The following is a 12721-nucleotide window of genomic DNA, read 5'->3' on the forward strand; positions in this document are numbered from 1 at the left end:
GAACTCAGATGTGGGCAACACCTTTGCTCCTTCAGTAGTTGTTCTTCACGGAGCAAATTAACAACTATAACACAGAAATGGCTCCAATTTCCAAATACAAATAACCACTCTTGACTGAGACTCATCAGCTTGCTGCTACTGGAAAGGATCCACCTTAGCTTTCTAGACTTGCTTAGTCAGAAACCCATGGAAGAAGTGACTTGCTGCTGTTGCATACAGGGGAAATAAGAGCCAGAGGGGCTGACAAGCTTAACCAAACCAAACTTGCTGACCATCCAAGCAGGGAAAGTGTGGGAAGGACACTGTGGTGAGAAGCAGCACTGGCTTTGCCAGAGCCAGCTGCCACAGCCAGCCTGGCGTGGTCGTGTGGGAACACACATACTGGAGGCTCCATGGCTGCAATTTCAGGGTTGTTGGTGGACAAGTTTTTTGGTTTCAGTCACAGAGACATGGGAACAATTGTTTCTTTTTCCTTGATGCCTGTGGTTCCCCTGAAGCCTACAGGGATGATGCACGTCCTGGGCTATGCCAGCAGATCGTTCTCCATGGAAGTACAGCAAAATGCCTCTCTTCCCCAGGGGCTGGTTTATTCAGCTACCTCCTCTGCTCCCAAACAAATCCAGTGGGAGCCAAAGCAGCACAGCACCCAAAGCAGAGGATCCTACCCCTAAAACTTACATTGGCAAAGCCTGGAAGTTACCTTTTTTTTTTTTAGGGATAAAAGGAACACACAGAAATTCACAATCCCTTCCTGGACATGGATTGGCCTCACAGAGGAGCACAGTCTATAAATGCTGTACTGACAGCACATCCACACATGACTGTATCAGAGCACTCTGCCCCTGGGGAAACCTCCAGTTTGACACAGACACCATGATCACTGCCAGTACTGCTCACCAAGAGCATCGGCTGGCTAAGAGCACCCAGCTGGAGCACAAGGGCCATGGACAGCTCTGAGGTGGCCAGAAACCCCTGGCCACTGTCTTCTGCCTGCACCCTGATCATCCAGCAGACATTGTACATAGGAGATTGTCAAACAGACAAGGAAAATAAGGAGCTTACCTGCTCACCAACTTTTCCTGGTCGGCCACGGTTTCCTGGTTCACCCTGCAGGACAAGGAGACAGGGAACATGGGTTACTTGGTGCTGCCAGTCAGACCCCCAGTACAACGTGATTCTTTGTGCACCCATCATTTGGGCTGCTGTGTGTGAATCTGTGTCTGTGAGAAGCAACATCTTACAAAACTAACTGTGACTTAAAAAGATAATCAAAGCAAGAAACTCAGCTGACACAATCATAGAGCACATACACTTGCTGTTCTGGAGTGAAATGCCCCAAAAGCAGCTGGTCCTACTGTAGTAAAATAACCTTCAGAGAACAAGACTGAAATATAAGCTGTCTACTCTACTGTGGCATTGACTAGTCCTGGTTGCTTTATCCCAATGTTTAATAAAGCATGAGTTCTCATCAGGGATGTCCCTGAAGTTGAGGTGTCTCTGACCCATAATATCTCTATCTGAAAGACTGAGTAAAACAGGGAGATGAAGACCGAAGCAGTAGGAAGAGAGTGGGAATGGACTCTGATCAACATAAGGATTTGAGGAGCATCTAAGGAAAGCAAGAGTGCAGTTGCCATGGGGAGATATAGTTCCTGAATGATAGAGGAGAAAGCAGCCAACAAAATTCACCTGTGAGTGGAAGCATCACAAGAATAAAGGACAGCCCAAATATTCCCAGGCAATGCTGCACCCTGATTGTACTCTTGCAAAATCTCAAACGGGGGCACGTTACTGCCACATGGAGCATCCATAGGAAAACCACAGCAAGAAGCTATGTGAGATAAACCACAGTGCAAGATGAAGGAGTTCAGAACACGAGACTGAGGGATGAAGGGAAAAGCAGAAGGAAGAGAATTTCAGTTCCATGAGGGACAAGGGCAGCCTTGGCAGCAGGCAAAGGCGGTCGGAGGGCCCTGGATGGGCCATCCAGAGGCCAAGATCATCACTAACCAGTATTGTCTCTGGGACAGCAGCTGTATTTTCTCAGTAGGCAGATACTCCAGATGTGCTGCCAGACCACATTTTTGCTATTTACTGTTTGAAGAGGTTGTTTTTGTTGGGTTTTCTCTTCCCTTTTCAGTGTGGGTTTGTGGAGCGCACTGCCCTGGGATGGTTCCTGCTGCTAATTAGGTGGCAAAGATAGGAATGAAGTGCATTGTTTTAGAACAAAACTGAGGAGAAGCAATGGAAAATGAGATGAGATGATGGAAGGGAGAGTTGGTTAATATCAAAGGAGGAACACACTTGTTTATAATAGAGCACATGATTTAAAAAATGCAACATCATTCTTTTTGGTGAAGAAACCAAGCAGCAGCTAAGACCCCAAACTCAGTGAAGAAGAGAAAGCCTCAGTTCCCTTGTCCTCTCTGGAATGAATTCTTGGAGAAGAGCAAAAGTGAGAAAAGATATTTCCCTCTTTCTTTCCTCCCTTCCCATCCACTGCTACCCAGATCAGGAACAAATTCTTTCTCACCTTTGGACCATTGGGACCAGGTGTTCCTGAAAATCCCTTCCGGCCAGATCGACCCTGAAATACATGGAAAAACAATAAACATCAAAAGTTTGCAGCTGCCCTTGGTCACAGCAATGTCTGTGGACCTATATGGTACAGCTTACAAGCAATGCTTCTAAGATAACAGACACAGATAAAACGTTCATTTTCTGATCCACCTAGAAGCTCCAACAGTCAATTTCCAAGATATTTTACTCTCCTGCAGTGACAATTATCAACAGAACCATTACAAAATCCTGAGCTGGCAAGCTCATAGATAGGATAATATACATTTTGTTTCTTCTAATTGTGTTTCTGTGATACATCACTGTGCTCAGAGTGATGTAGAGGTCAAAAGGATTCTCTCTCACTGTCTGTTCTTTTTTCTTGCTTTTCTCACTACTCATCAAAAAATATTACAAATCAAGGAAAGAAACATCAGGGCTGGTTACAGAGACAGTTCCCAGTCAATGTGCTTTATCTAGACGATGAACTCTTGAAACATTCGAGGGTTTTTCAAGGTCTGAGACTTTAAGCAAGATATAAACTCAACACCCTGTGCAAGACACTTCCTGGACTTTCAGCCATCCTGGATCAAGCAGTTAGACCAAGCCCTGGACATTATTTCATAGCAGGGCAGATTACTTCCCAAACCAGGAGGTTTGAAGCTTCATGTTAATTTAACTACAACTCCAGTGCAGGGTCATCAGAGCTGGTAATAACTGAGCAAATGACTGAAACCTACCTCTGGCCCAGGGACTCCTGGTGGTCCTAAGGGTCCTTCATCTCCCTGAGGTGAAAAGAAATTAAAATAAAAGACAAAGTAGCAACAAAATTTGGACTCACCATGCAGCATGAACGAAATATCTGCAGTATGAGCAGCAGCTAAACACAGACTGTGTGCTCAGCCTGCGTTTAACTGCTGACACTGTAGCAACTGAGTCCTTCTGTATTTTAGAGCAGGCAGCTCAGCATCCCTGAGGTTTCTCATCTCCCTTCCTCATCCCAGGAAGAAACATCTACTACAGTCGTGTCCTGCCAGTAAAGGCCATCCAAAATTTGATCAAGGCAACACCAGTTGATTTGGTCTATCACGGGCTGGATTTGGCCTGTAGGGTACCCTGGACATGCTGACATGACTCTGCTTCATTTGATTTGGCAGGGATGTGAATGCTGGAGAACTCTCTCCTCTTTTCCTTTCTTCCCCCCTCCCCCCAAAAAAAGGGTGTTGCAAAATTTCCCACAGAACCATTTGGCAACTGTATGAAGGTTTCCCTTTTGCTTTCAAATGGGAACGACACATGCTGCAGGATGGAGCAAAGTCTCACACAGCAACTGGGCTCGGTCCTCTCCCTTGGCTCGACACCAATTTCCAATGCGATAGGATCGGATCTACAGTTTCTAGGAGACCTTCAATTAAGCTTCACAAAAATTATCTCAAGTGTCTAAAACCAACTGCCAAGAGAGAAATTAGCAGCACCCTTGGCAGCCACAGCTGCTCTCGTTTCGGTGGTCAGCCGCGGTAATGAAGGGGCACTGGAGGGCCGAGGATGGCACTGGGAGTCAGGAACTCAGCTCAGCGAGCTCAGATGAGCCACCTACAATATGCCACATTTCCAGTCTGATGTAATCCAGAGCCCTGCCCCAGTGCCTGGGATAGCTGCAGCAATAAGGGCACCGCGCTACGCTCTGGTGCACACTCAGAGTCCTTCGGCGCAGCTTGCGTCGAACTCCATGTCCATGTCTTTGGTCTTACTTTTACACTCACTAACTAGAGTAAATTGAAGGCAGCTTGGTCATGCCTGCCTGATCCTGGAATGCAGGGCTTCGATTCCCTTTGTAAATGGCCTGGAATAATTTTTTTTTCCTATTTCAATGCAAATAAATGAGCTAATTTGCATTAATCCCATTTAGAGAACAAGCAGAAGAGTTCCCAGAAAAAGTTAAGAATTATTAGTGCTATTAAAACGAGCTCCTGCCCATGCGTGTGCTCAGTGTTATTTACACAATGTCTCATGGCTCCAGACAAACAGCTTACACTGGCCTAAGTGAGAGGAAACTACACCAAAGGCACTGGAGTTACAACAGGATAAACAGAGCCCTTGGACCTCCTTTGCTGCTGCTATGATGGATTTGCAGCTCCAGAACAATTAAATCAATGACAACTGTCCCTTCTTAAGGACTGAGTGGAAGAAGCTTTAAGTTCTAATGTGAAGTGGTAAGTGCAAACTCCAAGCTCTGAGGCTAATGAATCTCTACAGAGCAGCAGTTCCCATTTCTGCAGGCTTTGTACAGAGGGATGTTGCTCTGTGTGAGAGAATGGAGGAGTCTTCAGGTCTCAAGGCTGAAAGAAAACACACTTTAAAGGGGTAGAAAGCAAAGCCAGGTCAGGTCATGTCTGTGCAAGGGATGTGCAGGGAAAGGGCATTAACACTCATCTCAGGGTGGGGGAACAGGCTTTAAAAGCAAAGGCAATGCAGAGTTTAGGTCAGCAGATACCAGCAGTGACTGCTAGCAAAGATCACAGAATCTTCTGCAGGTTTCTGTCTACCAAATATAAGCATCTGCTTCCAGATTCAGAGGGACCAGAGGATTTCAAGCCATGGACACATTTTCAGCATGCATTACTCTACTAAATTCAATGTTATTCTTTAAATCCAATCTGCTTTTGGGCTGAGGACACTCACCTCTTGTCCAGGCAGTCCTCTTGGCCCAGGTAAACCTCGTGCTCCTGGCTTTCCCTGAGAAAGAGCCAAAGGGAAAGATACTCAGAAAATAGAAACATAAGCCCAAAAGGGCAATTAAAATGAGAAAGTCTCTTTCACAGCCACGGGACATCATCCAATGTCAATTTTGTTACAGAAAAAAAACTGAAAAAAAAGAAAACGCTGAACTTGGAGGGACCTCAAGCCAAACACACCGAGCTGAAACGCTGGCCAGGACAATCTGTAGGGATCTCCAGGGTTTTCTCTCTTCCCCCCTTCCCACCACTTTGTTTTCCCTGGCTGCTTCCCACCCCACACAGAGCTGCAGTCTCTGCTCCACTCACCTTCAGACCTTCAGGACCGTTTTCTCCTGGTGGGCCAATGTCACCTGGGAAGCCCTGAAGAAAATGAGGAATAGTCAGGATGCATAAGTGCAATTGTGCAGCCAGTGTCAGCCCCTGTGAGAGTTTCAGCTAAAGGCTGAGGGACATGATGTGTTACATGCTGCCAGTGTCCATGTGTGGGCTTGGGAACGGGACACGGCAACGGAGCTATGGGTTTGATGGAAGAACAGCCTTTCCCTCCCTTTAGGTCCATCTTCTTACAGGATTTATTGCAGCAAGGGCCTCCCTGTCATCACACAGCTGAAAACAGCAATGTGGGGTTTAATGAATCTTTGTGAGTCAGTGCAGAATCTCAGAGCTCCGAGAGGTGAGCCGCACGCCTCGGTGACACGGGGAAGCAGGAGAGGAATTAGGAAAGGTGCTGACGTGCTCATTAGCTGCTGCCATCAGCCAGGCAGCAGCTCCTCTCCACCCACCAGCCCCTCCTGAGGAAACAAAGGAACCTCTGGTTACTTCCAATAGCAACAGCAAGGAATGACTGCTCAGTGGCAGCACTCAGCCCAGAGCCCTCCCAGACCCTGCAGCATGCCAGAGCACCGAGGAAGGGAAAACAGACCATCAGTTGTGCTGCAAGTGGCTCTCTAGCATCTTACAGATGGGTCTGGTTGCTTAGAGAGGACACAAAATGACAACGTGCTGGGGGAAGCTGATCCTGCATTGAAGGTGTCACTGTGACTATTTTTTAGTAAAGGAAATAAGAGGCTTTTTCAACTTTATGTGGCATTTTGTTGGGGAAAAACTGAAAAAAACCCACTCAATTATATCTATAACAAAAAGTGGAAGTCAAAACCAGGAAACCACAAGATGCAGAGTGGGTCATGAACCTATCCTGATCCTTCCTACCTCATCATCAGTCACCTCCCATTGTATCCTAGTACCAAAGTAAAGCCCTAGGCTGGAAGGAGGAGACTAGGTGTCAAGAGATGCAAGATTCAAGACATTAGTGTTCTGCCCCACAAAAGCAGTTAAGAAAGAAAAGGGCCAGAGAAGAACATGGGAAGTAGAAAGACCAATGTCCACAGAGACTGGCCAGTGGCTGGGAGACAGTTTGGGGCTCTATTCCAGGACATCACTGACTTTTCCCATGTGTTTTGGAAGATCCCTTCACTTTTCTAGGCTTGAGATCATCCTTCTGCAAAATGATAGGATGTTTTGCTTTGTCCTGAGTGTCTGCCAAGGTGTTAAAAAAGGAAAAGATGTGAGTGGTGATGGGTTGTGACATGCTGTTTGCCAGGTTAGGGACAACCTTTGGGGACTGAGCTTTCTGAACAAGATCTGAACAAGCTGTTACTTGCACAGGAAGATCAGAAGAAAAAGGCTTAGAAAGGAAGTTGGACATCAGGAAATCTGAGTGCAGGGTGGTCAGAAGGTGATAGACAGTTTTCTCCATCTCCCAGTTTGAACAGAAGTGGACCTTGATTCATTAAATAACTGTAAATCCTACAGCACAGCATTAGGATGCCTCGACATTTGTAGACTCATTGTCCTGAAGCAACTCATCTGCCCATCTCCTGCTAAGGGTCTGCCCCCAGTTCTGGGCTGGTGAGTGTATCAGAGCCCAGGTGTCATGAGGAACAGCAGTGGTGGCAGCTGTCCCTTCCCTCCACCGGGCCAGGTGCCCATGTGGGAGCACCGTTAGGCTCTTGCTTTCCATAGGAATTAGCAACAGTGACATGCATATGCCTCCTGACCAAATCCCTGTCTGTGTGGGCCTGTCTGTACACAGCTTGAGAGCTAAAAGCTCCTGTGGGGAAAGGAGGTCAACATCTCTGACAGCCTCTAAAGTGCCACCGGGGTGTTTATCAGAGAGCTGATGCTCACTGGGGTGGGAGCTGCGGACACTGAGTAAGCAGGGGCAAAACACAACAGGAGAGAGGTGTTATCATCTGGGGTTGCTGAAGAAAGAACAGGGTAGAAGTTACCAAAGAAAGGAAAGATGTGAGAAGGAGTTGGTGGGACATACCTCAGGACCAGGTGGTCCTGGAAACCCGACCGGACCTTTGTCACCGACTTTTCCCTGCAGAAATCAGAAAAACATGGAGAAAAGTGAGCTGGTTCCTGGCTGTTGGCTTTCCTGTGAAGAACAGTACACCCCTGCCAAGCTGTCTTTCCAGCTGGGCATGGATCCTCTACAAAGGGAGATTAGGAAGCAGAGGATGCTTGCTTACTTACCAGGGGACCTGCTTTCCCTCGTGCCCCAGGGACCCCAGGCAAACCCTGGCTGCCCTGAGAGAGACACATTTTTTTTTTCAGAAAACGCAATGAAGCATCAAAGAAATACCAATTCCCCAGGCTTCAGCTCCTCTGCTGGAGAAAAGCATCTCCTAAGGGCTGAACTCAGCCCTGTGTGGAGCTGGGACAGATGTACTAATGTCAGAGAGATGTTTCTGCTAAAGCTGGGGCTGAATTTAGCCCCAAAGAACACACAAGCTGCTGCAGTTGGCCATGGCTCAGAGCCATTTAGGCTCCAGTGCAGTGCTATGTACAACATTTGTCAGCCACAGTCAGTATCATGTTGTAGTCACAGGGGAGAAGTCGTTTGCTCAGAAGTTATACAGGGCAGTAAGTGCTTCCCTGGGTCAGGGCTGAGGTTGTCGCACTGAGCAGACAAAACCTCTGAGTCTGCAGTCTCTGGACCACACACAGTCACACCATCCCCATCAATCCCATCACTTCCCATTTCTGCAAGAAGACACGGCCCCCTGTACAGAAAGCTCCCAGCAGAACTGGTTCTGCTATGTGTAACAACAAAATCCATATATTGACATGAATTTTAGAAAGGCACAGCATACCCCAAATGGGAACTGTCCTGCAGGGGAACCTGACAGCAGGATGCAGCTAGTTCCAGCTCCTCATGGATTAGGATGAGCTGAGAAAGCTGGTGGCCACACATAGTACTACGTAAGGGGAAAAGAATGGTGGAGAGAAGAAAAACATTTACCTTGTCTCCTTGGAAGCCGATATCTCCTGGAACACCTGCTCTTCCCTGATCACCCTGGGTACACATCACCAGAGAGTTAAAATAGGCAACAGCAACAGCCAAAACACTCAGGTCAGTGCTAGATGCATGGCAAAAGTCTCAGCACCAGCTCTACTCAAAACTGTTGGCAAGCTGCAGATCATATTGAGTGTAACAATAATCCTGAACAAAGCTTGTATCGCCCAACATTGATCCTAAAGTGAGAAAAGAAACTGCAGGAGAGAGAAAATTATGGGTTCCCGGGTATTGTGTATCTATAGAAGCTGCAAGAGAGACAACATTCCTCTGGCTAACAGCGACCGTGAAGGTGGTGAAGTGTTAAAATTCAGCTGAACAGAAGAGCTAGTTTAGCTTTCAATGAATGAATGGACCTTTTCTCTCATAAGGCTCTGTAGAAAAGAAAACAATCCTCAGGGTTTCTCCGAGCGTATCCTAGTGCTGGCATCCAACACCAATCCTCTCTAGATGAAAACAAGAGGAACTTCCAGTAAGGCTTTAGTACCATATCTCACAGCCAATATCTAGGCTGAGATTCCCTGAGAGGGGCAGGCTGGGGTTCACTGGGACAGGGAGCCCAGCCTTGACAATATTTCCTAACCAAGCTGTCTTTTTCCTCCTCCTTTTTGTACCATCATAACAGATCCTGACTCTCTGGGGAGAAAACGAGTATCCCTGAAGGTTTTCCAAGGAGCAGTGAGGTACCTTGAAGACCAGTTGGGTACCTTGCATTGCCTCTTAGTCCTGCTGTAAGCAGCTTGCTGGACCAGATGACCTCCTGATGCCCTTGCCAGCCTCAACTATTTAGAGATTTACTTAAACAAAGGATGAGTCAATGATGGGGTAGAGAAAGGAAAATTCTACTTGGGAAGTCAAAGGAGGAATGACTATAAAAACTTGGTACAATGACAAGGCCCAACAAAAATAACTGTCAGAGGAACTCTGTCCCATGCACAGCACATGCCTCTGAACTTGGCTTCCCAACAAGGGAATGAGCCATACCAGAATGCTATATGTTTAAACATAGTCCATCCACATGGAAGACATATGGAGGCCTGCAACAGAGCCAAAGTCTACAGAGAGATGACAGAGGAAGTCTATTTCACTCCAGAAAAACCACCCACTTGTTATCAGAGAGCTGAAATAATCGTAACTACTTCAGTGACACGCAGGGGATAATGAAATTGGGGATGGTTAAGGCTGGAGTTGAGAAAGACTTTTCAAAGGCAATTTCTGGGGAAGAAAATTAAAAACTGTGCAGATTCAGTGATGGAAACATTTCATGGATTCATGCTAAATTTGCTTAAATGTTTGGGTAAATGTTCCCAGAACATTTCACTGAACCATCTTCAAAACAAATCTTTTATACAGCAAAATGAAAATGCTGCTCTTGAAAAATGTTAAACTCATTTAGTTTTTAACCTAAACTATTTTAATTTGAGTCAAATAACCAACATTTTGTTTCTTCTAGACTATTTTCCATCTACTTTTTTATTTTGGCAATGCCAAATGGAAACAATCAGCTCTTCACACAGCTTCCGTTCGGATGAGCCACAAGTATTAGATACAATAGAGATGGCAAAAAAACTACAGTATGACCCAGCTCATCTCCAGATTTCTCTCATCTTCTCTCAATTTTATACTTATTTTATCTAGTCCAAGGCTTAATTCTGGCTCCTGACAGAAAACAGCAGGAAAACAGCTTGTCTGGAAAGCGAGAGTTTAGCTCTGAGGTTTGTCTTTATCATCTATCCTGACAGTCAAAAAAGAAAGATGATTCCTTTTATTAAGTGGTTTTCTAACCAGACAGTATAAGTGGCCATTGAAATACTGTTTTGGAAGAAATACTTGGACATTAAGGAATGACTACTATAAGAAAAGAGTTTCCTGAGCATAGCAAAAGGCAGGAACAAACCTTTATCGCTGATCTTTATGCAAAGTGAGATAGTGATGGCATGATATGGAAACCAGTTTTCAAACAGTTCTGAGAAATGGCCATTAGAGAGGGTAAGAAGGAACCAGGGAAGACAAAACATATCTCTTCTCTTTATCTGGGCTCCATGCAAGACATGTACATGCTATCGTGATAGCACAGCAAAATGCCATGGCACAAATGATTTGTCTACTGCAGTTAATATCTTCCACCAGAACTGAGGACTAGGGCATTGCCTTTCACCTGCCTTGGAACTATGACTTGGGGTCTGTGTCCTTAATGTGAGGGAAAAAAATACAGAGGAATGAGGTCAGGCATGTTTATTATTAAAAAAAGCAATGCTGAGATGACGAAATGGTTCTGCAAGGACTTTGCTCACGGGAAGAAGGAGAAGGAATGTAGAATCTGAAATTACAAACAGGCTCTGCCCATGGGATGTTGCCTGTGCTTCATGTTTCACCTATAAAAAAAAATGCAGCTCCAGAAACCCTGAGGCCCTTTGTAACCCCACACTGCCACAGAAAGGGGCTGTGAGGGACGGGACCAATCTGCAGCTGTGAGGGGTGTTTGCTGTCTGTGGGACACAGAGGAGGTCACTGTGCACAAAACTCCCTCATTTTGCCCTTGATTGGACATCTCTTTTCCCAAGACTTTCTGCTTAGCAATGCAAAGGGAGCTAACACTGCACAACTCCAGAGGTATTTGCCTGAGCCATGTCCTTCACCAGTTACAGATGTCCTGATTCATAAAACTCCTTTATGTGAACAAGTAGCTGGGATTTCCTCCACTTCCTCCACCTTTTCCCTGCACTCATCACCCCACGTGGTCTTCTCAAGGCCACTCTTTATTTCAGGGTTATACAGTAATTCCACTTCTGCCTGTAAGAACAGATCAACCCTCTCTGCTCCCTCTCCTTGCCTTCATGAAAACACAGAAATGGAAAGAGAAGGATGACCCATGTTTGGGAGAACTCAAGCTATAAAAACATCATGAATCCTGTGGTACCAAGCTGTGATGGGGGATGCAGGAGGGACTGGCTGGGATTGCTGCACTCTGGATTTGCCTGTCTAGCTGTTAGGTGCAAAGATGTGATTTCTGCAGGAGCAGTGGGATGTTGCCCCTTATTCTGGTTCACACCTGGCCTCTGCTGTGTGATGCAAGGACCTTCTCCCAGGTGGAATGAGGTGGCAGCCCCAGTGACGTGTCCACATGCACCGTGCAGCTACCACATCATCATGCTCAGGCTTTACCAGCATCTATCTGAGTGTTGCTGGGGGAAAGGAACCTGTCTCAGCTACAGAAAGACAAATCTGTACAAGGCAGCAGAGTTTAAGAGGACATTGCAGAGATCCAAATAAATCTTCCTCAAGCCACCCTCAGGAAGGCAGGATGGCCTGGATCAGATAGGGAGAGGCAGCTAGGGAGTCAAAGAAAAGGTTTCCTGTACCTCAGGAGCATGGAATTATCGGGGAGAAGGGATAATTCTGTGCTCAGTAGTACTGTAAGGATGACTCCAGGAAGAGCTGAAAACCATTTGTTTACTGTGACAGCAGTGGCTGGGGAAACACTGGTGTAAACAGAGCAGTTTGTGCAAAGTGATGGAGACTCTAATATCCAGGAAGGTTAATTTTGCTAAACAGTGATTTAAATGTTGGTGATTCTCAAGATATGAAACCATCTATTCGAAGAAGCAGTCAGAAGAGTCCGTGTGCTCTAAGAACTGGTGTTGAGTCAAGAAATCAGCTACAATGGCTTAAGCTCCTCCAAAAGAAAAAGCCTTTCTCTTCCTCTGTCCTTCCCCTCTACAGAAGTGAAAAGGCAGTGCAGTGGAGAAACTGAAACTGCAGACACAGAAGCCCTGGCAAAGAGATGCTATAATATAAAGAGAGTTGAATCAACTGGCTTGACACTACTTCCCCCCTGTGCAGTTTTGGGCTGCTAAATCCTTCTCTAAAAGCAAACATCTAACAAGAGAATAAAACATCTGACAGGAGGAGGAGAATACACTCAGTGGCCATTTTCCACTGCCCTCCTGAGCAATCAGAGCCAGCAACAAATGATTGCACCTCCCACTCGTTCAGACTAAATAAATCCTACAGTCGAATACCTGTAGGAGGATAGTTCTCATGACAGGAGCCATTTACACACAGC

General features: G+C 46.0%; 1 protein-coding gene across 1 annotated transcript in view; it reads right to left on the reverse strand.

Moving 5' to 3' along the window:
* The window catches only part of COL27A1 (collagen, type XXVII, alpha 1), a gene marked incomplete at its 5' end in the record, with an annotated part of 139000 nt that overhangs the window by 61910 nt on the left and 64369 nt on the right, over positions 1-12721 (reverse strand). Inside the window, 8 exons of the mRNA XM_009077373.1 lie at positions 1063-1107; positions 2534-2587; positions 3297-3341; positions 5239-5292; positions 5601-5654; positions 7624-7677; positions 7833-7886; positions 8602-8655. Coding sequence (XP_009075621.1) covers positions 1063-1107; positions 2534-2587; positions 3297-3341; positions 5239-5292; positions 5601-5654; positions 7624-7677; positions 7833-7886; positions 8602-8655 — 414 coding nt within the window. The remainder of the gene's footprint in view (positions 1-1062; positions 1108-2533; positions 2588-3296; positions 3342-5238; positions 5293-5600; positions 5655-7623; positions 7678-7832; positions 7887-8601; positions 8656-12721) is intronic.

Source organism: Acanthisitta chloris, unplaced genomic scaffold, assembly GCF_000695815.1.
Source record: "Acanthisitta chloris isolate BGI_N310 unplaced genomic scaffold, ASM69581v1 scaffold3966, whole genome shotgun sequence".
Taxonomy (NCBI): domain Eukaryota; kingdom Metazoa; phylum Chordata; class Aves; order Passeriformes; family Acanthisittidae; genus Acanthisitta; species Acanthisitta chloris.